At 53.7% G+C, this 24,536-nt stretch overlaps 1 protein-coding gene across 10 annotated transcripts; it reads left to right on the plus strand.

Moving 5' to 3' along the window:
* Positions 1-230: 230 nt before the first annotated feature.
* On the plus strand, positions 231-22,565 carry TYK2 (tyrosine kinase 2). Of its 10 annotated transcripts, none has more exons than XM_082380285.1 (26): positions 270-366; positions 1,500-1,617; positions 1,762-1,867; positions 2,183-2,398; positions 5,386-5,509; positions 5,627-5,774; positions 6,095-6,258; positions 9,190-9,556; positions 10,144-10,353; positions 10,477-10,634; positions 13,217-13,325; positions 13,420-13,609; positions 13,694-13,797; positions 13,893-14,075; positions 14,164-14,251; positions 15,170-15,297; positions 16,185-16,320; positions 16,403-16,557; positions 17,280-17,430; positions 17,893-17,999; positions 18,231-18,423; positions 18,793-18,911; positions 19,328-19,500; positions 19,721-19,838; positions 20,787-20,897; positions 20,981-22,565. In XM_082380285.1, the coding sequence occupies exons 4-26, from the start codon at positions 2,203-2,205 to the stop codon at positions 21,113-21,115; spliced, it is 3,567 nt and encodes a 1,188-aa protein (XP_082236411.1). In that variant the 5' UTR covers positions 270-366; positions 1,500-1,617; positions 1,762-1,867; positions 2,183-2,202; the 3' UTR covers positions 21,116-22,565. The 10 variants fall into 10 exon arrangements, with proteins under 10 accessions (XP_082236415.1, XP_082236408.1, XP_082236411.1 ...); XM_082380283.1 differs by lacking the exon at positions 270-366 and adding an exon at positions 373-493; XM_082380286.1 differs by lacking the exon at positions 270-366 and adding an exon at positions 373-493 and having other exon boundaries at positions 1,762-1,826.
* Positions 22,566-24,536: the final 1,971 nt, after the last annotated feature.

Below are 24,536 nucleotides of genomic sequence, written 5' to 3' on the forward strand. Positions count from 1 at the left end.
CAGGACAGATGTAGGGCCATATGGCAGGGGAGTTGGAGGACTGAAAGACTGCCGAGCTGAGGACCTGGGCTTGCACCAAGGTCAGGTCCGGAAGCCTGACTTAAGCCCACCGCCCGCATGGGTAATGGAAGTCGCAGTGGCGCGGGAAGACCTCACACGCCCGCCCCCTGCTGAGCGAAACATGAAGCCGGGACCAATGGGAATGCCGCCGTAGCAGCGAGGGGGCGGAACAGAGCGGTCGCCAATGAGTGTGCCCGTTTCAGGCAGCCAATGGGAGGCGGTGTCCCAGCGGCGATCAAGCGGCGGCTGTCCCTGGCGGCTGGGCTGGGCGGGGTCCCAGGTTGGAGCCGGAGTTCCCCGGAAACGGTGAGTCTGGAGTGGGGCGGGAGGGGTCGCGCCCGAGAGGTCATCAAGAAGGATGCGGCCGGCGGGACTGCCCTTTGCAGGAGGTCGGTAGAAGCCCCCACGCTGCCTTGGGACTGATTGATGCCCGGTGGGTACACGTCGCGGTTCCCGCCCCTGCCAGCAGGGTTTGGAGATTTCTGTTGGGGGGCGGGGGTTGCGGACCTCACCCAGACCTCATCTTCAAAGCTGGGTCTGGGCCCAGTGGGGACGAGGAAGGAGGAGATGGACACCTGCAAAACCCCATCCCCACGATCTTATCTCGAACGTTAATAAGATAATAATAGCGAACATTTATCAAGCACTTATTGCACGCCAGGCCCGGTGCGGAGCCCTTTCCCTGTCTCACCTCACTGAATCCTCCCAACAACCCTTTGAGAGAGAGACTGTTTTATGCCCATTTTCTAAATGAGGAAACAGGCTCGGAGAGGAGTTGATTCTTGACGACTCCGACGTTGTCCTATTACAACCTTCTCTTTTCCCCCATCACTGTCTTAAATCAGTAACATCGGTCGAATCGCTGACAGCCCCTCCCTGCAAATACTGGAGACCTCAGGAGGCCTGAGCCCTGGGCCTGACTCTAGAAAAGTTCCAGATTGTTGGGGAAAGCGCTGAACACAGCCCCTCCTCCGCTCAGGGAGCCAGCAGGGACTGGGGTCGCTGGTGGGGGTAGATGTGGTATGCAGGAATCTCGGCTTGAAAGAGAAAAAGGATTATGATGATAAAACCAATAATGACTTCATTATTGTTTTTATCATATTTGTTATTTTTTCATGCCTGTAGCAAGGTACTGAACATGTGATGTGCAGAATTGTGTTGAAACGTCACAACCTAATTGATCTACAACTCTAGTTTAAAAAAAAAAAGGATGTAGAAAAAATAACCGTAATACAATAATCTGTTTTAGTTACACAATATAAAAAACATGTAAAGTGTAACAGCAGTAATCAAAATATGAGGTGGAGGAGAATGAAAAGTATAATGTTTACCAGTCCTATCGAAGTGAAGCTGTTATTAGCTTAAAATAGGGTGTTACAAGTGTAAGGTATGTTATGTAAGGCTCATAAAATGTCTTAAACTTATAACATTAAACTTAGGGTAACCACAAAGGAAAAATCTTATAGTAATTACATCCAAACACAAAGAAAGACAGCAGGATAAGAAACAAGGAACAATGGATCTACAAAACAACCAGAAAACAACAAAATGGCAATAGTAAGTCCTTACCTATCTGTAATATGGTGACAGTGGTGCGTAATTCACTTACAACTCTAGTTTAAAAGTTAAAAAAAAAAAAAGAATGTAGAAACTTCACAACCATCTCTTCATGGCAACACTCTCAGCATCTCCATTTTCCAGATGGGGAAACTGAGGCCCAGCATGGCTAAGTGACTCATCTGAGTCGACACAGGATTCACCCCCAGGTCTGTCTGGCCACCCCTGTCTGCCTGGTTATTTTGGAAAGGTGGGTTCAGAGCAGATTTTTTTAAAAAAAATTTTACTGGACAGAGCAGATTTTTATATTGGTGAATTCATCCAATAAAGGGGTTTGGTGGTGTTATTGTTCATGACTGATCTGGTAGGTGGGGACACATACCCCAACTCCATCAAACGGTTGTGGAAACTGGGGCTCAGGAAGGGGAATTGGGTGCCTAAGTTTGCACAGCGAGCAGGGGTCCAGAATCTTCCCCCCAAGCCTCAGTCTGGATGGTTGGAAGGTTGAGGTGCTCAAAGGGGCCTCCAGGCTGAGGCCTGGGGCTGACAAGATGTTCCTTCCCAGGCAAGCCAGCTGTCAAGAGCATGCCTCTGTGCCAATGGGGGGCCACCACCCGGGGCAGAAAGCCCGATGGGGATGGAGCTCAGCCCATGGCCACCAGAGGAGGCCTGAAGGTGCTTCTGCACTGGGCCGGCCCCGGTGGCGGGGAGCCCTGGGTCACCTTCAGCGAGGCCACACTGACTGCGGAGGAGGTCTGCATCCACATTGCACACAAAGTCGGTGAGTCCCGGGCATCAGCCCCATGGCGGGGTGGAGGTGCTGGCAGCCGCTGGGCCTCATCCATCCAGTCGTCTGTCCATTCATTCAGCGGACATTGAGTGAGCACCTAGTGTGTGCCAGCCCCCAGTTACTACATTTGTAGAGCTGATATTCTAATAGGGATCAACAAGAAACACAATAAATAAGAAAACTGTATGAGGCCAGAGATCATGGGAAAAGATTTAAAACTTGAGGAGATAAGGGACTGAGCCACAGGTATAGCTTGGGGAAGATGGCGCCAGGCAGCAGGAACAGCAAGTGCAAAGGCCCTGAGGTGGGAACTTGCCAGCAACAGCGAGGAGGCCGGTGTGGCTGTAGCCGAGTGAGTGAAGGGGAGACAGGAATAGGTGAGGGCAAGCAGGTGATGGCACAGGTTGTACAGGGCCTCTTGGGCCTCAGGGAGGACTTTGGATTTTACTCCAAGTGAGATGGGAGCCACAGAGGACTGTGAGTGAATAAGGAATGTAATTGGACGCAAGTGTCACAGATGATCTCTGGCTGCTGTAGGGGGAGCAGACTGTGGCGGGTGAGGGTGGGAGTAAGGGCCTCCAAGTAGGAGGTGATGGGGCAGAAGTCAGCCAGGTTCAGATCTTACAGTGTTTTAAACCCCAGAGAGAGGAGTTTAGGGCTTAAAGTTTTCCCCAGGAACAGTAGTGAAGCATGGAATGGTTGAGAGAGCCTGCAGCAGATGTGCTTCAAAGTTAATTTCTCCTGCCGGAGGAGGAGAAGGTCTCTCCAAGGGGACTTTGCTTACATACCCTTTCCTCCAGGACGTCCTCTCAAACCGCCTGTCCCACAACTGGATGGGGGCCTTCTGGTAGATTTCTATAACACCTTGTACTTTCCCATCAATGGCAGATTCTTAAAGAAGTACTGGTTTGCTGGGTGGTGTGAAACATGCCTGGCCAAGGACCCAGAGAACCTGATCTTTTTGAGGAAGCAAAAGATCTTAAGAGTAACTGGAGCATAGTTTTTAAGAATTTGGAAGAGGAAGTAGGAATTGAAAGCAGAGCATAATTGTCTGGGTCCAGGTCATGGTTATTCAGTGCTGAGGGGGTTGGGCTTTCTCAGGGGGCAAAGGGGAGCGATGGAAGTTTTAAGCCAGAGAGTGAAACAGATTGGTTCTTTAGGAAGTTGTCTCATAGGAAGGCATGCTCCTTCTTTGGGGGGCAGTACACTTGGATGCAATGATTCTTTTCCTTTCTTTTATTTTTTTTTGGCCGCGCCATGCGGCTTGTGGAATCTTAGTTCCCTGACTAGGGATTGAATCCGGGCCCTCGGCAGTGAAAGCACCAAGTATTAACCACTGGACCACAAGGGAATTCCCGGATGCAATGATTTTGGAGAGCAATTTGGCATCGTCTAACATGGTTGAAATGTACATTCCCTGAGGGCACACAGTTCCACTCCTAGATATGCACTCTACAGACACTCAGCTCATGTGTTCCAGGAGATGTACACGGGAATGTTCAGAGTGGCCTCATTTATCTTAGTGAAAACAGGAGACCATCTCAAAGTCTGTGTATAGGAGAATGCACAAATCAGTTGCAGTATGGTTGAACACTGGAATACTATACAGCCAGGAAAAAGGAATTTAACCAAAGTTACACATATCACGTGTGAAGCTTAAAACCTATCGTAGCATGAAAAAACAAATTGCAGCAAATGGTATAATACTGCATTTGAATTTATAACATTCAAAGCTAGGTGATAGAGAATATGAAAATGATAAACTTTAGTTCAGGAGTATGGTTACCTCTTTGTGGGAGGGGAGAGGAGGTGGATGTAGGTGGGGGCTTCAGTTGTACTTGCCAGGTTTTATTCTTTTTCTTGTGGCTGGTACTTAGGTGATTATAAATTATTCTGAAGGACTTCCCTGGTGGTCCAGTGGGTAAGACTCTGTGCTCCCAATGCAGGGGGCCCGGGCTTGATCCCTGGTTGGGGAACTAGATCCTGCATGCATGCTGCAACTAAGGAGTCTGCATGCCACAACTAAAGATCCTTCACGCCGCAACTAAGACCCGGCACAGCCAAAACAAAGAAAGAAAGAAAGAAAAAAAAATTTTTTTAATTAAAAATAAAAAAATAAAAATAAGTAAATAATTCTGAACTATTTTAGATACAATTTTTAAGTGATGTGTATAAAAAAATAGATGCTTGGGCAGCCAGTGTGGGGAATGACAGTAAGTTTGGAGGCTGAACTAGGGCTGAGTTTTGGATTTGAAGGAAGTGGGTAGATTCCAGAGAGATGAAGGATGCAGAAAGAACAGGACTTGTGACCAATCTGATGTGGAGGGCGTGGGATGAGTTGAGGACAAGGATGAAGTCCGGCAGAGAGGGGGCAGGTTTGGGGACCTCAGATGAGATCTGTTTGGAACAAGGCACATCTCAGGGGGCCCGAGATGTCTAGAGGAAGACAGCCAAGGGGTAGTTGGATATTTCTCTGGGTCTGGAGTTCAGAGAGAGACCAGGCAAAGTGCCAGCAGTCTGTAGAGCTGTGTTAGTCAGTCTATGATAGGTTTTGCTGTAGTAACAAGCAGCGCCCCCAATTCTACTGGGTTAAGACAATGACAATTTACCTAAAATCTAATGCAGGTCAGATGGTTCCCCTCTATCTTATAGCTTCACCACTAGGCATAAGGGGTTTCCAACATCACTGGGGCAGCGAAGATGGCAGGAAAGTTTATTTCTGGGCCTGGAAAAATGTACATCCCTTATGCCCACATCCCACTGGCCAAAAACCAGCCCAATGCCTCCATCCTAGTTGCAAGGGAGGCTGGGAAATGTAGTTTTCCTGTGAGGCCACAGGATGGTTTACATATTGCATTGTCTTCTGTTGGCAAGGCAGGAGGCCCAGGGAGGGATTGTGAAGGGAGACAGTGGGTCTGGGGGTCCACAGGGCTAACAGCAGCAGGCACTGACTCCTGACTCATTTCTCCCCTGTCCAGGCATCACTCCACCCTGCTTCAATCTTTTTGCCCTCTTCGATGTCCAGACCCAGGTCTGGCTGCCTCCAAACCACGTCCTGGATATGTCCAGAGACTCGAGCCTGATGCTGCACTTCCGCATGAGGTGGGTGAAGTCCCCTTGGAAGGCTTTCGTTCTGTCCCCTCCCTCCCCTGTCCCCACCTTCCTGGACCTGGTCTGAATCTGTGCTAAACCCCAGCTGTGCCCCCTCCCTTCCTGCAGGTTTTATTTCCGGAACTGGCATGGCATGCATCCCCAGGAGCCAGCTGTGTACCGCTGCGGTCCCCCAGGGTCCGAGCCTTCCTCAGAACAGGCAGAGCAGGGGGTGCAACTCCTGGACCCTGCCTCCTTTGAGTACCTCTTTGAGCAGGTGTGAGCAGGGCTGGGGAGGTGAGACTGTTTGTGCGGGAGGTTGCAAATGAGGAGTCCTCACTTCCCTCCCAATTTGCTATAGCTAGTAGGTTTCAACTCATGCCATCTGGGATCCTTTGGCTGCCTGAACCAAAGGGTTTTGAGACTCTTATGGTTGTAGGGATAATAGTGCAGTGATCGATTAGTGATGTCTGCCACAGGCATAGGGTTGGGCAGAGGAGGCATACATGTGGGATCCTTCCCTTCCCCAAAGTGACCAGAAGCTGGGGAGTGAACAGGTTCTCATGCCTCCCTTTCTGCCTGATTCCCCATCCCCAGGGCAAGCATGAGTTTGTAAATGACGTGGCATCGCTGTGGGAGCTGTCAAGCGAGGAGGAGATCCACCACTTTCAGAACGAGAGCCTGGGCATGGCCTTTCTGCACCTCTGCCACCTCGCTCTCTGCCATGGTGTCCCCCTTGAGAAGGTGGCCAAGAAGATAAGGTATCTGAGAATGAGGCGGGAACACTGCATAGGTGGGTAGACATGCCCAGGCATCTGGTGGCCAGGGTAGACCTTGCATACTGTCATGCCTTCATTCATTCAACAAACATTTATCGAGCGCCTACTGTATGCTTGTACTAGTTGTTTGTTTTTCTTCCGGCTGTGCTTAGCGTCTTGTAGGATCTTAGTTCCCCGACCAGGGATTGAACCCAGGGCCCTGGCAGTGAAAGCACTGAGTCCTAACCACTGGACCGCCAGGGAAGTCCCTGGTACTAGTTTTGGGTGTTGGGGACACAACAGCCAACAGGACAGACAAAAATCCCTGCCCTCCTGGAGGTCACATCTGATGAAGGAGACAGGCAATAAACAAAATACAAAAATAAAATGTATAGTGTTTTAGACGATGATAAGTGCAATGGGGAAAAATTAAGCAGGAAAAGAGGAAGAAGCGGTGTGTCAGGGAATGAGGGGCGTATAATTTAAAACTGGGTCATCTTAAGAACCTGCTGTATAAAAAATAAATAAAATTAAATTAAAAAAAAAACCAAACTGGGTCATCAGGGAATTCCTCACTGAGAAGGTGACATTCAAATTCAAAAACCTGAAGGAAGTGAAGGAGGGAGCCAGGTGGGTATTTGGGAGAAGAGAATTCTCCACAGAAGGATCAGCCAGTGCAAAGGCCCTAAGATTGTACCATGCTTGATATATGGTGGAGGAAGTGTGGCTGGAGCAGGGTGAGCTTGGAGAACTCCCTAGAATTCAAGGGAAAAAAGGAGGCAGGAGTCTGGAGAGCTGCTAGCCTCCACTGCAGTGAGAGCTGGGGCAATCAGGGCACACTGCCTGGAGGAGGCAGCAAGAGAAATGGGTCTTTCAGGACCTGCAGTTCTTTTTCGGCTGCGCCACACAGCTTATGGGATCTTCGTTCCCCAAGCAGGGACTGAACCCATGCTGAGTCCTAACCACTGGACCGCCAGGGAATTTCCCAGGACTTGCAGTTCTTAAAGCACATATTTTTCAATCCCTGTCGTGTTATCCCTGGAGGACTAAGGCTGTGACAGTGAAGCCCAGGACGCTGGGAAGCCCAGAGGAGGGACCCTATCCAGCCTGGAGATCAGAGGATTCTCCTGGGGGGAGGTGATTTCTGCTAAGATCTGAAGGTTGAGTTGGCTTTATCCAGATGTGGATTGCTTTGGCCAAGCATTCGAGGGAGAGGGAACAGCATATACAAAGGCCCAGAGGCAGGAGGTGGCAAAGGCCCATTTCCAGGGGAACTGAACTCGGAATGTGATTGCCCAAGTGCAGGAGACGGCCAGGCACTAGTCAGGGAACCTTTTTCCCTGAGGGCACTAGGGAGCCCTGGAAAGCTTGGAAGTGGGGGCAGAAGGCAGCTAGAACCTTGACCTTTAGGATCTTTCTATTCAAAGGTTGGAAGAGGTGGCTTGGGACATGGAGGGTGAGGCTTGGAAATCTGTTATCTGAGTGGGCTATGCTGGTGCGCAGGTGCAGGGCAGGAGAAGGGGTGAAGGGTATGGCTTTGTGAAGAGCAGAGTGGCTTCCCAGAGCTGTGCCTTTTATTGATAATCATATTAATGATCAAAACAATAGCGACTTCTCCAATAATAATAATAGCCAACACTCACATAGTCCTTATTTTATGCCAATCAATAGTCCTGATTCTCTCATCAGCCCTAGAAGTGGGCACTGTTTGATCCCATTTTACAGATGAAAAGACAGAGCCCTTTAGAGCTTAAGGAAGTTGCCCAAGAGCTGGGATTTCCGACCCATAGTCTCTTCCAAAGTCCTGGGCCCTGGGCCCAGACACCACCTGGCCTCCCTGTGCTGGCCCTTTATAGCATTCTCTTTCCACCTTCATGACAGCCTGCCTGTTTTTTTATTGTTTGTGTTTTTTTTTCAGTTTTAATATTTTTTATCTTTATTTTTAAAATTTTTGGCTGCGCTGGGTCTTCGTTGCTGCGTGCGGGCTTTCTCTAGTTGTGGCGAGCGGGGGCTACTCTTCGGTGAGGTGTGCGGGCTTCTCATTGTGGTGGCTTCTCTTGTTGCAGAGCACGGGCTCTAGGCGCTTGGGCTTCAGTACTTGTGGTGCATGGGCTCAGTAGTTGTGGCTTGCGGGCTCTAGAGCACAGGCTCAGTGGTTGTGGCGCACAGGCTTAGTTGCTCTGAGGCATGTGGGATCTTCCTGGACCAGGGCTCGAACCTGTGTCCCCTGCATTGGCAGGCAGATTCTTAAGCACTGCGATACCAGGGAAGCCCCCCCTAATATTTTTTAAATTGAAATATAGCTGATTTACAATGTTGTGTTAATTTCTGCTATACAGCAAAGTGATTCAGTTATACATATATATACATTCTTGTTTTTTTCATCCTCTTTTCCATTATGGTTTATCATAGGACATTGAATATAGTTCTCTGTGCTATACAGTAGGACCTTGTTGTTTATCCATTCTATGCATAAAAGCTTACATCTGCTAACCCCAGCCTCCCACTCCATCTGTCCCCCAACCTCCTCCCCCTTGGCAACCACCAGTCTGTTCTCTATGTCTGTGATTCTGTTTCTGTTTCTTAGATAGGTTCATTTGTGTCGTATTTTAGATTCCACATATAAGTGCTATCATGTGGTATTTGTCTTTCTCCTTCTGACTTACTTCACTCAGTATGACAATCTCTAGTTGCATCCATGTTGCTGCAGATGGCATTATTTCATTCTTTTTTTATGGCTGAGTAGTATTCCACTGTATATATGTACCACATCTTCTTTATCCATTCATCTGTCGATGGACATTTAGGTTGCAGCCTATCTGTTTTTCTAGACGAGGCAGCTGAGGTTCAGAGAGATTAAGCCACTTGCCCCACGTCACCCAGCTAGGCCTGCAATCCCGGCCCCTGACTGGCCCCTCCTGGTCGTCCCCACAGCTTCAAGGACTGCATCCCACGCTCCTTCCGGCAGCAGATCCGGCAGCACAACGCTCTGACGCGGCTGCGCCTGCGGAGCATCTTCCGCAAGTTCCTGCGGGCCTTCCAGCCGGGCTGCCTCTCGCGGCAGGTTGTCATGGTGAAGTACCTGGCCACACTCGAGCGGCTGGCGCCCCGCTTCGGCACAGAGCGCGTGCCCGTGTGCCACCTAGAGCTACTGGCCCAGGCCGAGGGGGAGCCCTGCTACATCCGGGTTGGCGGACAGGCCCCTCCCGACCCCGGGCCCGAGTCTGCCGCCGGACCCCCCACCCACGAGGTGCTGGTGTCGGGCACTGACGGCATCCGGTGGCGGCTGGTGCAGGCAGAGGTGAGTGGGGCGCCTCTTCCATCCGGCAGTCCAGGGCAGCTGGGGTTGGCGCGCTCTTGCTCAGCCTTGGCCTTGTCCTCTGAAGGTGGTTTTCCCCCACGTGCCTCTGGGGTGTGTCAGTCTGTGCCTGGGGGTCTGTTTCTTTTTTTGTTTTGGTTTGGTTTTTTGTTTTGTTTTTTTTGGTCACGTGGCGTGTCATGTGGGATCTTAGTTCCCCGACCAGGGATCGAACCCGTGCCCCTTGCATTGGAAGAGTGGAGTCTTAACCACTGGACCGCCAGCGAAGTCCCTGGGGGTCTGTTTCTTGGGGAGTGTCCTCTGTCTGCCTGCCCCCCTGGGGACCTGATTTTTAGGGTCTGGCATCTGGGGCCGAGAGGGTGAGGAGCCTCCATTCTACTCTCCCCGAAGTTCCAGTTTCTGGCATGTGTATCTCTCTGGGTGGGTCTCCTGTCCAGCCTGTGACACTGGGATTCATGGGGGGGATGCCTGGTCCCTCCAGCTCCCGCCTCTCCCCTGGGGGAAAGTGCAGCGGGACTAAAACAGGCACTGCCCTGCTCCATTCACCTGCCCCACGTGCTGGTCTCCAGGGTCCCAGTGATGGTGGTGGTGGTGGCGGCAGAAGGATGCCCCATGCTGGCCCATCTGGGAAGAAAGCCAAGGCCCAGGAGGTGGGCAGCCAGCCCGTGGACAGGCCTCAGGAGGCCCCATGGGCCTACTTCTGCGACTTCCAGGACATCACCCACGTGGTGCTGAAAGAACGCCGCGTCAGCATCCATTGTCAGGACAACAAGTGCCTGGTGGGGCCCGGGGCTGGGGGCCGGGCTGGCCGGGGTGGGCAGGGTTGGGGAGCGGTGGGAGCCTTTGGCCTGTGACATCTGCCTGATGTTGTCCTCCCCGCCGCCGCCCCCCCTGGCCTGCAGGATTTGACCCTGCCTTCCCGGGCTGCGGCCCTGTCCTTGGTGTCACTGGTGGATGGCTACTTCCGCCTGACGGCCGACTCGAGCCACTACCTATGCCATGAGGTGGCTCCTCCACGGCTGGTGACGAGTATCCAGGACGGTATCCACGGACCCCTGCTGTGAGTGCCGGGGCTGGGGGGGAAGCGTGGGTGGGCTGCGTGGTGGTGACTGTGAACTGGGCAGTGAGCTCTAGGGACCGTGGGGTTTGAACAAGGTGTGTGCATGTCGGTGTCTTAGTGTGTGCATTTGTGTCTTAGGGTGTGAAGGCCTGTGTGTTCACCCATGTGTATAAGTGCACATGTGTGTGCAACCATTCATGTCGCACTGTGTACATGTCAGTGTGTGTGTGTGCCTGTGTGTGCATGTGAGTGTGGGTGGGTGTGCATGCACGTGTGTGAGCGCATTCGTGTCTAGTGTGCACATGCATGTGTCTGTATGTGCGTGCATGTACACGTGCAAGGATTTGCTCATACTGCATTGTGATGCGTTCACGTCAGTGGGTGCTCACGTGGGTGCACGTGCGACGCGTGCATGTGTGCAACCAGGGGTTATGGGGGGAGAAAGGGCACCTGTAATGGCATGGACGGCATGTCATGCTGAGAGTGCCTGGGTTTGGGACTGTCACCGTGCATGTCTGCATGTTTAACAGTCCATTTGGCATGCAGCTGTGTCACTACTCTGGCGAGTGCGTTTTGTTTGGTTTTGTTGTTGTTGTTGGTTTGGCCGCGCCACGTGGCATGCGGGATCTTAGTTCCCCGGCCAGTGATGGAACCTGTGCCCCCTGCAGTGGAATCGCGGAGTCTTAACCACTGGACCACCAGGGAAGTCCTCCAACTGCGTTTTAAATTGTCAGTGTGTGTTTTTGCACGTGACAGGACTGGTGAGTTTTGCTGGGCTATGCGTTGTCCAAACGCTGGTGGCTGTTCAGATATACGTGTGGGTGTTTACACCCCTGCAGGCATGTGTCTGTCCTGGTACTTGTGGATCGCTGTCTGAGCACGCCTGCTTGGACGTGTGGGGCTGAGAATGTGAAGTGTCAGGGCTTATGTGGTCATCAGGTGTGTGTGGCCATCCTGTATGCTGCCGGGTTGGGGTTTGTTACTATCAGCTTGTCTGGTCATTGGCCCTGTGCCTGGGTGTCCCCTGTCCTACCTGTGACACTGGGACTGGCCCCTGGGTCAGTCTAAGAGGTCTCACCCTTCCAAGCCTAGTCTCTACACCAGAGGAGGGTGAAGTGGTCGTTTCACCTCTCAAGGGCTGTGGCCGTACGGGGTCTATGGGCCATGTCAGCGTGTGTCTTAGTCCATTCGGGCTGCTGTAACAGAATGCCAATGACTGGGTGGCTTAGAAACCACAGACACTTATTTCTCACAGTTCTGGAGGCTAGAAGTCCAAGTTCAAGGTGCTGGCAGATCCAGTGTCTGGTGAGAGCCCCATCTCCTGTTACATAACCGAAGTTCAGTCTTCTGGCTGTGTCCTCATGTGGTGGAAGGGGTGAGCCAGATCTCTGGGGTCCATTTTATTTTATGTATTTATTTATTTAATTTAATTTATTTATTTAATTTATTTTTTGGCTGCGTTGGGTCTTCGTTGCGGTGCCCGGGCTTCTCACCGCGGTGGCTTCTCTTGTTGCGGAGCATGGGCTCTAGGCACACGGGCTTCAGTAGTTGTGGTGCTCAGGCTTCAGTAGTTGTGGCTCGTGGGCTCTAGAGTGCAGGCTCAGTAGTTGTGGCACATGGGCTTAGTTGCTCCGCGGCACGTGGGATCTTCCTGGACCAGGGCTCGAACCCGTGCCCCCTGCATTGGCAGGCGGATTCTTAACCACTTCGCCACCAGGGGAGTCCCTGGGGTCCATTTTATAAGTCACTAATCCCATTCGTGAGGGCTCCACGCTCATGACTTGATCACCTCCCCAAGACCCACCTCCTAATGTCATCACCTTGGTCTGGGGTTAGGGCTTCAACATAGGAATTTTGGGGGGACACAGACATTCAGTCTATGGCACCACGTGTGTAACTGTCAGAGTCTGTGTGGCTGTGTCACCTTGTGGTACCTGTTTGTGCTTATGACCGTTGTCACCTCTGGGTCTGGGATGCCAGTGCCCCTGTGCTGTTATGTTACACAGCGGCTGTGTCTGTGATCTTTCATACTTTTTTTTTCATTTTTTTTTACGGCCGCACTGCGCGGCATGTGGCTTCTTAGTTCCCCGACCAGGGATTGAACCTGCACCCCCTGCAGTGGAAGCGTGGAGTCCTAACCACTGGACCACCAGGGAAGTCCTCTGTCTGTGATCTTTTCCTTTTGGTGTGTGACAGACTGTGCATTGTGCGTCACCCTGGGAGTGGCAGTGTCTATGGCTGGGTGTGTGCCCATTTGGTATCTGATGGCTGTTTCCTGTGTGTGTGTGTGTGTATGTGTGTGTGTGATCTTGTCAGCCACGGTGTCCACAGCTGTTACGCACGAGCGTGTGCCTGTTCCGGTACCTGTGTCTGTGTGTGAGTTTTCATGCATGGGACAGTGTTACATGCGTGTGTGTGTTCAGACACAGTGTCACCACATAAGCTGTGTCTGACATTTATCCCAGCTGGGAGTGTGCCCCGCTGGGCAGGTTTTGTGTGTCCTTGTTGCCAGGTGTGGGCCCAGCAGTGCCCCCAGGTGTCCTGATGGTGCCCCTTTTTCCCCCACCCCCACCCCCGCCCAGGGAGCCATTTGTGCTGGCCAAGCTGCAGCCCGGGGATGGCCTCTTCCTCATCCACTGGAGCACCAGCCACCTCAACCGCCTCATCCTCACGGTGGCCCAGCGCGACCAGGTGGGCCTGGGGCGGGGGTCCTGGGCTGGGGCTGGGCGTGCTCCCTGCCTGGACCCCTGCTCACCGCCCTCACCCCTGCTGCCACCCGCTCCAGGCACGTGGCGTGAAGGGCTTGCACCTACGGAAGTTCCCCATCGAGCTGCAGGCTGGGACTGTCGCGCTGGAGGGCTGGGGCCGGTCCTTCCCCAGCGTGCGCGAGCTGCGGGTTGCCCTGCAGGGCTGCTCCCTGCGGGCCGGCGACGACTGCTTTTCCCTGCGCCACTGCTGCCTGCCACGGCCAGGAGGTACCAAGACGGGGGTGCCACGGGGCCGGGGAGGGGGGGCCTCTTCCCTCCGTGCCAGCCCTCAGGGACTGCTTCCATCCCCAGAGATCTCCAACCTCATCGTCACGCGGGGACCTCGGGCCAGCAGCAGGCCGCTCAACCTCAGCCATCTCAGCTTCCACCGGGTCCGCCAGGAAGACATCACCCAGGTGCGTGGCGCAGGGGTGGCCCCTGCGGGCGTGGGGCACCAGGGAGGCCGCCTGGAGCTGTTGTCATGGAGATCTTCCACACCATGTCCCCACAGCTGTCCCACTTGGGCCAGGGCACGAGGACCAACGTGTATGAGGGCCTCTTGCGAGTGGGGGGCGGAGGCCCCGAGGAGGACAAGGTGGATGGCGGGGAACCCCCCATGCCCGGGGCGGGCTGTGAACAGGAGCTGCGAGTGGTGCTCAAGGTGCTAGATCCCAGTCACCATGACATCGCCCTGGTGAGTGAGCGTGGCCAGGGGATGGGCGGCAGGGTGAAGAGGGTCAGGGTCAGGGCCTGCAGCCCCCTAACCTGTCCCGTCCCCACAGGCCTTCTACGAGACAGCCAGCCTCATGAGCCAGGTCTCCCACGTGCACCTGGTCTTCGTGCACGGCATCTACGTGCACGGCTCCGAGAGTGAGTGGGTCCTGCCCCACCCCCAACATACACACACACCCCACCCCACTCTGCCCCACTCACAGCCCGACCTCACTTACACTCTCGACCTGCATCCTTATCCCTGACTGCACACTGACCTTTGACCTACACCCCGACCCCTGAACGCACTCCAGTCTGTGCCCATCGACTCTCACCTACAGCCTAAACCCTGTCTACACCATGACCCTTAGCAGCTCCCTGATCCCTGGCTACGCCCCAACCGTCTACCTACACCCCGACTCCAGACTGCATCCCTAGCTCCATCTACCACCCAAACACCTCTACAATCCAGCCCCTGTGCATCCTCTGACCCCCTCAATACCGTGACAGCATGCAGACCCCAGCCTTGTTGGCCACCCCGATCCTCCCAGACCTCAGCCCCTGCTCCTCCCCCACCTCTCCCGCTACTCTGTGTGTACCTCCTTGTACAGGGCGCCCACGGCCAGCCCCCAGACCCACCAACCTCAACGCCATGTGTCCATCTCTCCTGCCTTCCCCCCAACGCTGGCCTACGTGCCGACCCTGCACACCTCTCACTGCACAAGCACCCCCAGCCCTGTGGGATCCCAACCTCCAGCTCCACTCCCTCCGCTCGTCTGCACCCTCCCCCCGGTTCCCCAGCCCCATCCTGACCTTTGTCACTTACTCGCAGCCTCCTCTCTACCCCAGCCCCACCCTGGACCCAAATGCCACCATTCATCTCGGCCTCACCCTGCACCCACCTCCGCCTGCCCTCTGTACTGCATTCCTCCTCTCCCCAGAGTCGCCCCCAAGCCTCCCCCCGCACCCTTGCCCGACACCTTCCCCACCTACAATCCCAGCCCCCCTGCGTCCTGCCCCCTGGCACCCTGGAGGGTAAGCTGGTGGGCAACACCTGCAGTGGCTGGGCCTTTGCAGACATCATGGTGACGGAGTACGTGGAGCACGGACCCCTGGACGTGTGGCTGCGGCGGGAGCGGGGCCACGTGCCCCTGGCCTGGAAGCTGGCAGTGGCCCAGCAGCTGGCCAGCGCCCTCAGCTACCTGGTGCGTGGGCTGCGGGCGGGGCCTGCGTGGGCGGGGAGGGCCAGGGCAGCCCCCACGTTGCGTATGGAGGCCTGAACGCATCCGTCTACGCACTAGATCTTCCCATGAGCCTCCTCTGCTCGCGCACCCCTGTGGCTCCTGTCTCTTCCACCTCCTCCACTTGGTGTCCAAGGCCCTGTGGCAGTCGCCTCTGTCACTCTTGCCATTTGTTCCCCAGCCCTTCCTGGTCCAGTCACCCCAGTTTCCAGAACACCCCCTGTGTGCTGGGCTCTGTCCTAGGCCCTGGGGACCCAACAGAGAACAAAACAGACAGAAGTTTCTGTCCTTGGGGAGCTGGCATTTTAGTTGGGAGGGACAAACGAGAAATAATAGTTAGTATGTTACATTACATAATATGCCAGAAAGTAGCAAGAACTGTGGGGAAAAAAGCAGAGGTGGAGATGAGGATTTGATACAGTTTGGGGAAGAGGTGACGTCTTAAACAGGTGGGTTGGGGAGGGCCTCACTAAGGTGACCTGGAGGTGACATGGGATGGGGGGAGAGGCGGGTAGTTGTGAGTGTATCTGGAGGAAGTGCATTCCAGGCAGAGGGGACAGCCAGTGCAAAGGCCCTGGGGAAGGAGCATGCCTGCCATGGGTTTGAGGACCGCAGTAGGGTCCTCTGGCCTTTTGTCCCTGGCCGAGAGCCTTGGCCACCAGCACTGGGAAAACAGGAAGGACCCACTGGAGACCCAGTGCTGCCTTGTCACTATGACAATGGATTGGCATCTCCATAATGACCGTGATTGTCTTTTTCACTTGGGCTGTCCCTGGGGGGACCGTGTGGGATGGGGTAGGGGTGGGGTCTACAGCCCCCAGTGGCCACGCTCCCTTTCCCCTCCACCCCAGGAAGACAAGAGCCTGGTTCACAGCAACGTGTGTGGCCGGAACATCCTGCTGGCACGGCTGGGGCTGGCGGAGGGCACCAGCCCCTTCATCAAGCTGAGTGACCCCGGCGTGGGCCTGAGCGCCCTCTCCAGGGAGGGTGAGGACGCAGGCAGGGCTGGGCACAGGGACGGGCTTCCCCCACTCCTTTTACCTTGCTGACCTCTGACTCTGGCCCCCAGAACGGGTGGAGCGGATCCCCTGGACAGCCCCTGAGTGCCTGTCCGGTGGAGCCAACAGTCTAAGCACTGCAGCCGACAAGTGGGGCTTTGGTGCCACCCTCCTGGAGATCTGCTTCGATGGGGAGGCCCCCCTGCAGGGCCGCAGCCCCTCGGAGGTATGTCCAGGGGACCCCTGGGCCCTTCCCACAAAGAGGGCTGGCACCGCCAAGGAGTCCAGAGGGTACATTCAGGGTCCAGAGCTGCCTCCCCTCTGGCTGTGCAGCCTCGTCTCCCTGGGGCTCCATCAGGTCACCTGTCAGTTGCAGTGAACTGCAGTCCCAACCTCATAAGGTCGTTATGGCACAAAGCAAATAGATCACATGCTTTAGGCAGAGTGACCAGGGCATCAAGGGGGAGGCACAGGCTGTCGGGAGGAAGGGGACCCAGAGGATGCCCCTGACCCAGCTGAGGGATGGGGCAGGGCTTCCCAGAGGAGGTTTCAATCTAAGTGCAGAAATAGCACAGTGTCCCAGGCTAGGAAGAGCAGCCTAGGTGGTGGGCACAGCCTATGCAAAGGCCAGGAGGCTTTGGGGCATTCAGGGAGCTGCAGTATGCAAAAGCGTCCTGGGAGCAGAGGTGCGTGGAAGTCAGGGCAGGAAGGGCCAAGTGTGAGATGCTCCAGCACAGCACAGTCTGCTCTACTTGGGTTCTAATCCTGACTCTGCGGTGGTGGGCAAGTCTGCATCCCATTGCCGAGGCTCAGTGGCCTCATCTGTAAAATGGGAATGACAAGAACAAGGACCTGGCTGGTCCAGCCCTGCTCTGGGGACTTGACTCTGCCTCTTGGGGAAGGGGACTGAGGGTGTACACTGACTCCTTCCGGTCCCCTCTCCAACAGAAAGAGCGCTTCTACCAGAAGCAGCACAAGCTGCCTGAGCCCTCGTGCCCAGAGCTGGCCACACTCACCAGCCAGTGCCTGACCTATGAGCCAGCCCAGCGGCCATCCTTCCGCACCATCCTGCGTGACCTCACTCAGCTGCAGCCCCAAAGTGAGCCTCACTCCGGGGCGGGGACCCTGGAGAGGGGGAGGGGCTGGGATCCCTGCTGACTCGGGCATGGTGCACCCAAGTCTCTGTACCGTGGCTTAGGGTGTGTGCCGGTTTCTAATTCACTTAAGTAAGGGGGAGGGGAAGCCTCGAGCTCTCCTTTATGTTTTGCTTGGGGAGAGCCACAGCTTCTTTGGATGAATTAGACCCTGGCAAATTTTTTGGTTATTAATGAAAAGTTTGTGCCCTTTACCCCATCTCAGAACATCCCAGGTTTTGGTTATGTGTGCAGCCAACTCTGTGTTTTGGACAAGATGTGGAATTTTCCAGCCCTTGCAAAAAAAAAAAAAAAAAGTTTCCTTATCTCTGGGATCAGATGCTGGGGATAGCAGTAGCTGGCTTTCTGTGTCCCCAAGTGTGGACCCTTTTGGGGAAAGGGCTGTGTTCCAGACTCACCCACTGTAGCTCTTCCAGATCTCGTTGATGTCTTGTCTGTGAACCCGGACTCACCGGCGTCAGATCCTACGGTTTTCCACAAGCGCTATTTGAAAAAGATCCGGGATCTGGGTGAGGTAAGGGCGAGGCCTGGAGGACCGGGGGCGGGGCATGGGCTGCTAGAAGGCCCTGGCCTTAGAGACCCTCAGCTTCAAGGGAGGCCCCCGGGAATTGAAAGGGAGGCCTCGGCCCCAAGGGGACCCATCCACATGGAGTAGGTGGAGCCTTGGATTTTCCAAACAAACCTGCCTGGAGGTGGGGCCTGGGGAGCTGGGGGTGGAGCTGACGCTCCTGCACGCTCCGGCCAGGGTCACTTCGGAAAGGTCAGCCTGTACTGCTATGATCCAACCAATGACGGCACTGGTGAGATGGTGGCCGTGAAGGCCCTCAAGGCAGACTGCGGTCCCCAGCTCCGTACAGGCTGGAGGCGAGAGATCGAAATCTTGCGCACACTCTATCACGAGCACATTGTCAAGTACAAGGGCTGCTGCGAGGACCAAGGTGGGCGGGGCCTAGAGATGTAACAGGGTGGGGCTATGTCTTGGGTGTGGCTTGGTGGGCGGGGCCAGGAGGACCTGGCCAATTAGAGCCTCTCAGTCCCAGGCTGGAGGATGCAGTTTGCAGACACCAAGGTGGGCGAGGCCCGGCTGCCTCCCTTCCATCCTTAGGTGCTCTGCTGGGGCCAGGATGGGTGGGAGTCAGCTCCCTTGCCTGTGGACGGGTTCAGGATGGGTCCGCCCCACCTGAGGACTGGTCCTAGTGTGGATGGATCTTGGTTTTCCCTCCCCACCTTGGGATAGGGGGTGCAGGGTGGGCAGCCTGTGGTCCAGGTCTCTACCACCCTTACGGGCCCCTCCTCTCCGGTGTCAGGCGAGAAGTCGGTACAGCTGGTCATGGAGTACGTGCCCCTGGGCAGCCTCCGAGACTACTTGCCCCGGCACAATGTCGGGCTGGCCCAGCTGCTGCTCTTCTCCCAGCAGATCTGCGAGGTGGGCCTGCCTGCCCCTGCTGCCAGAACCTGCCCCCTTCTTTGGCTCGGCCTGAGCTTCCTATCTACCCCGCCAACCCCCCTGGGCCTGCTCTCCTCCATCCTTGTCCATTCTGCCGATCACCTGGCCACACCCCCGCTGGCCCGGGCCCCCACCCCCGCTAATGCCCACTGCTGACGTGATCAGGCCCGGCAGGCCGGCTTCTCCCAATTCTCCCGCCCCCTGCCCCAGGGGAGCCCCCCATGTGGCTCCACCTCTGCTGTCCGGCTCTGCTCCTTTTTGCTCTGGCCCCACCCGCCATCCTGCCCCTTCTCGCGCCCGGTCCCCGCCAACTTGACTGTCCCCCAGCCATCCTGGTCACTGCTTCCCAGGCCCGGTCCTGCCCCCGCGCTGATCCTGACTCGCCCCGCCCCCAGGGTATGGCCTACCTGCACGCGCAGCACTACGTGCACCGAGACCTGGCCGCACGCAACGTGCTGCTGGACAACAACAGGCTGGTCAAGATTGGGGACTTCGGCCTCGCCAAGGCCGTGCCCGAAGGCCACGAGTACTACTGCGTGCGCGAGGATGGGGACAGTCCCGTGTTCTGGTAACCAGCGGGACCCAGCCGGAGGGAGGGGCGCCAGGGTCACCTGGAGCAGACAGGGTGGAGGAGATGGATGCTGGGGTCTCAGACGACAGGGCCTTGGTCAAGTGACACTGCACCCCCTCTTAAGGGTGGGGCCCTAGCTGGGGCCACAGGGCTCCTAAGCCTCAGGTAAGGACTCCAGCTTGGTCTGGCCCAAGGCCTGAGTGCCCTTTCTCCCCAGGTATGCCCCGGAGTGCCTGAAGGAGTGTAAGTTCTACTATGCATCCGACGTCTGGTCCTTTGGGGTCACCATGTATGAGCTGCTGACCTACTGTGACTCCACCCAGAGCCCCCCCTCGGTGAGAGCCAGGCCCGCACCCCGACCCCATACTAGAGGAGTTAGCGAGGCATGCATTCAGTTCCCAGCTCCCCCACCCTAGCAAGAGCTTAACCCACCTGAGCCTCACAGTCGCATTCTGTAAAGTGGGCCAGTTACACTGCAGAGGGCTTGGATTGTGACAGAAACCCACTCAAATAGGAACGGCTTATTCTGCCATTTGCAAACCCCAAGGGGACAGTGGGAACATGGCTTGATCTAGACCTTCAAATGCCATCAGGAATCCCATTTTCTCCATCTCTCAGCTCTGCTCTTCTCCGTGGTAGCATTTTTTTTTTTTCGCCGTGCCATGCGGCACGTGGGATCTTAGTTCCCCTATCAGGGATCGAACCTGTGCCCCCTGCAGTGGAAGCACCGAGTCTTAACCACTGGTAGCATTTCTCAAGCAAGCCTTCCCTCTGTTGTGGCAACAGTGGACTCAGCTGAGGGGAGGAGGGTCTTTCTCTTTCCAACATAATTCAGGACTCTCTGATTGGCCCAGCTTGGCTCACGTGCCCTCCAGGGAGCCACTCGCTGTGTAGTCCTTGGCTGAGGGGAGGAGCCTAGAGTATGTTAGGGGTTTATTCCCAAAGCCAATCAGAGTGCCTTTATAGGAGAATTTAAAAAAAAGGTTTCTGAACAGGCAAAAACAACTTGCTGAGGCTTAATAATAATAGCAAGCACCTAATTCAGACTTACTCTATGAATATTAGTTTATCTAAGTTTCACAATAACCCCAGGTGGTAGATGTTATCACCCATTTTACAGATGAGAGAACTGAGGCCCAGAGAGGCGAAGTCATAAGACCAATGTTATGCAGCTGAGAAGTGGTAGAGATGGCATTAGAACTCCTGCCGTCCAGGTTCAGGCTCTTGACCTCTATCTAGGCAGCCCCGCCTCTTAAAAAGAGCTTGTCCTGTTTCTTCTGTAGAAATTCATCGAGCTCATAGGCCTCACCCAGGGGCAGATGACAGTGCTGAGGCTCACTGAGCTGCTGGAACGAGGGGAGAGGCTGCCACAGCCAGAGAAATGTCCCTGTGAGGTGAGACCCTCCCTTTTCACCCTGCCCCCACCATCGGACCAGGGAGAAAGCAGAGATCACAGCCTCAGTTTTTCCTTCCCCAGATCTATTGCCTCATGAAGAACTGCTGGAAAGCAGAGGCCTCATTCCGCCCGACCTTCCAGAACCTCATACCCATCCTTAAAACGGTCCACGAGAAATACCAAGGCCAGCCACCCTCAGTGTTCAGTGTCTGCTGAAGCCCGCCAGCAGCTCTGCTTGGGGGGATTGGAGCAGACAGTACCCAAAGAGAGGGCCTCCTGCTCCCCACCCTAAGAGGAGCCCAAGAGGGGGTGGTCAGCCTCACTGACTCCCTGTGCCTTACCCCTGTCTGGAGGCCCCACCCCTCTGAACTGACTTTCCTTGTCTTAGTCCGTTTGGGCTGCTATAACAAAACGCCACAGACTGGGTGGCTTATAAACAACAGAAATTTATTTGTCACAGTTCTGGAGGCTGGGAAGTCAAGATCAAGGCACCAGCATGGTTGAATTTTGGCAAAAGCCCTCTTACTGGTTCATAGCCTATGCCTTCTCACTATGTCCCCACAAGGTCCAAGGGGGCAAGGCATCTTTCTGGAACCTCTTTTACAAGGGCACTAATCACATTCATGAGGGCTCCACCCTCATGACCTATGCACCTCCTAATACCATCACTTTGGGTGTCAGGATTTCAACATAGTGATTTTGAAGGGACAGAAACATTCAAACCATTGAACCTTCCAAGATCATGAGCCTGACACAGGCTCCTGAGGGACCCAGGACAAGCAAGGAGCTAACCAGGCCCTTGAATCCGATCTTTTTATCTTCCCCCAGCTCCTGCCCTTGGAGCTCACTATCTCCCCTAACTGGTTAAAAACTCATATTTCCTCTGCTAGAGGCATGGTCCTTGGGCCCTTCTTCAGTGAGTGTCCACTCCCCTGGGGACTGCAGCTAGAGCAACTCATTGCAGAAGAAGTCAGGTTCAACTATTGAACCTTTGCTCACCTCTAAATCACCAGCCAGCAATTAGACCAATGCCTGGAACACGGAAGGCCCTCAAGATATATGTTAAATGTATCAATAAAGGACCTGGGGGACCACATGCCATGTAAATAAGATTGCCAGTTTCACCTTTTTCTCGCTGTGTGACCTCAGGCAAGTGGCTTCCCCTCTCTGGGCCTTAGCTCTCAACTATGAACTTGGGATGGTCATGCTTGCTGCCTTGTAGGACTAATGTCAAGAGCTAATGAGGGCTTCCCTGGTGGTGCAGTGGTTAAGAATCTGCATGCCAATGCAGGGGACACGGGTTTGATCCCTGGCCTGGGAAGATCACACATACTGCAGAGCAACTAAGCCCATGCACCACAACTACTGAGCCTGCACTCTAGAGCCTGTGTGCCACAACTACTGAAGCCCGCGCACCTAGAGCCCGTGCTCTGCAACAAGAGAAGCCACGACAATGAGAAGGCCCCGCACTGCAACAAAGAGTAGCCCCTGCTCGCTGCAACTAGAGAAAGCCCGCACACAGCAACGAAGACCCAACACAGCCAAAAATAAAAACAAATAAATAAATTAATTAAAAAAAAAAAGAGCTAATGAGGTCGTATCTGTCAAATGCTTAGCAGAGAGATATGCAAACAACTGCTCAATAAACATTTGATATTATTGTTAATCTGGTGTTTGCCAACGTGTTTCTGCTTAACAGGTATACTTGAGATGGGTCTGCCACATTGTGAAAGGCAGTTAGATTTCTTTCCCATGGGATTTTCTAAGACCCTGTTCATTGCAGCTCCCCTGACTGGACAGTTTCACACTATTCTAGTGATATTTGCTTTTTATAACAGTTTTTAAAATTAAATATTCATTATAATTGTAAATCTTCCTTTTTTTTTTTTTTTTTTAAAGGCAGTATTACCATAGGCAGTGAAATGTTTCCCTCCTCTGTCCATCAGCCACCACTGTCACCTCCCCGGGAGACAACTAATGTTATCTGGTTTCCTGTTTTGGCTTCCAGAGACATTTTATCCAGATACAAGGAAATCTGTGCACATATTATATTTCCCCATTTTTCGCAAAAATAATAGTATGTGCTGCTATATAGAGCTCTAGCCAGTATCGTTTCTATTTTTTTCCCCACATAATAGGCCTTGGAGGCAAACAGTGTTTTCTCTTTCTATTTTATGGTTGTGTTGTAGCTCATCATTCAAATGTCATCGGCATTTGTTCATGTAATCATTTCTAATCCTTGGCCTACCCAGGCTTCTGCAGTGAGTAACCATGTGTGCACGTGGTTTCACCCACGTTCAAGGGTATCTGTAGGACAAATTCCCAATGGGAATAGCTGCACAATCTAACCTGGTAATTTGGAAAGTCATTGCTGCTAGAATATATTTTGATAGTTGATAGGGCAAGTCTCTCATTCTTTTCTCAAAATTATCTTGGCTTGTTCTTGGGCAGCTACTTTTTTTTTTTGCATTCTTTTTTTCAAAAATTATTTTCCAGGACTTCCCTGGTGTCACAGTGGTTAAGACTCCACGCTCCCAGTGCAGGGGGCCCAGGTTCGATCCCTGGTCGGGGAACTAGATCCCACACGCATGCCAAACTGAGAGTTTGCATGACACAACTAAGGAGCCAGCGAGCCACAACTAAGGAGCCCTCCTGCTGCAACTGAGACCCAGTGCAACTAAATAAATAAATATTTAAAAAAAATTATTTTCCGTTATGGTTTATCACAGGATGTTGAATATAGTTTCCTGTGCTATGCAGTAGGACCTTGCTCTCTCTGTTTTATTCTTTTTTCTTTTGTCCTACTCAGTTACATGGAGATTTTCTTGCCCTTTTGGAAACTTGGTATCTTCTGCCAGTGTTCAGTAGATGTTCTGTGAGAATCCTTGCACATGTCAATTGTTTTTTTTTTTTATTTGGCCGTGCGGCATGCCATGTGGAATCTTAGTTCCCCGACCAGGGATGGAACCCATGCCCCCTGCAGTGGAAGCACAGAGGCTTAACCACGGGACCACAAGGGAAGTCCCTGTAGATGTTGTTTTTTTTTTTTTTTTTTTTAATTTTTTTTTAATTTTGGCTGTGTTGGGTCTTCGTTTCTGTGCGAGGGCTTTCTCTAGTTGTGGCAAGCAGGGGCCACTCTTCATTGCGGTGCGCGGGCCTCTCTATCGTGGCCTCTCTTGTTGCGGAGCACAGGCTCCAGACGCGCAGGCTCAGTAGCTGTGGCTCACGGGCCTAGTTGCTCCGCGGCATGTGGGATCTTCCCAGACGAGGGCTCGAACCCGTGTCCCTTGCACTAGCAGGCAGACTCTCAACCACTGCGCCACCAGGGAAGCCCCTAGATGTATTTTTGATGTATCTGTGGGAGAAGGTAAGCTCCACGTCCTACTCCTCCGCCATCTTGATCCAATCTCAGGACCTTGTTGTTTATCCTTGTTGTAAACTATGTGTAATAGTTTGCATTTGGCAGCTACCTTTTAAAACTTTTATTATGAACAATTTAAAGCATATTCATAACTAAGGAGAATAATGTAATGAACCTACACTTAACCAACAGCCAGCATCAACGGTTTCTAATACCCATGGCCAGTCTCTTTTTTAATAAATGTATTTATTTATTTTTGGCTGCGTTGGGTCTTTG

This window comes from Balaenoptera borealis (genome assembly GCF_965194805.1).
Source record: "Balaenoptera borealis genome assembly, chromosome: 2".
Classification (NCBI taxonomy): Eukaryota; Metazoa; Chordata; class Mammalia; order Artiodactyla; family Balaenopteridae; genus Balaenoptera; species Balaenoptera borealis.

Bases quoted from the DNA above. Each gene is read 5' to 3' on its own strand.
- TYK2 (XM_082380280.1), top strand. The intron at 13,610-13,693 runs GTACCAAGACGG...TTCCATCCCCAG, and splicing joins CTGCCTGCCACGGCCAGGAG to AGATCTCCAACCTCATCGTC. The intron at 18,000-18,230 runs GTAAGGGCGAGG...CGCTCCGGCCAG, and splicing joins AGATCCGGGATCTGGGTGAG to GGTCACTTCGGAAAGGTCAG.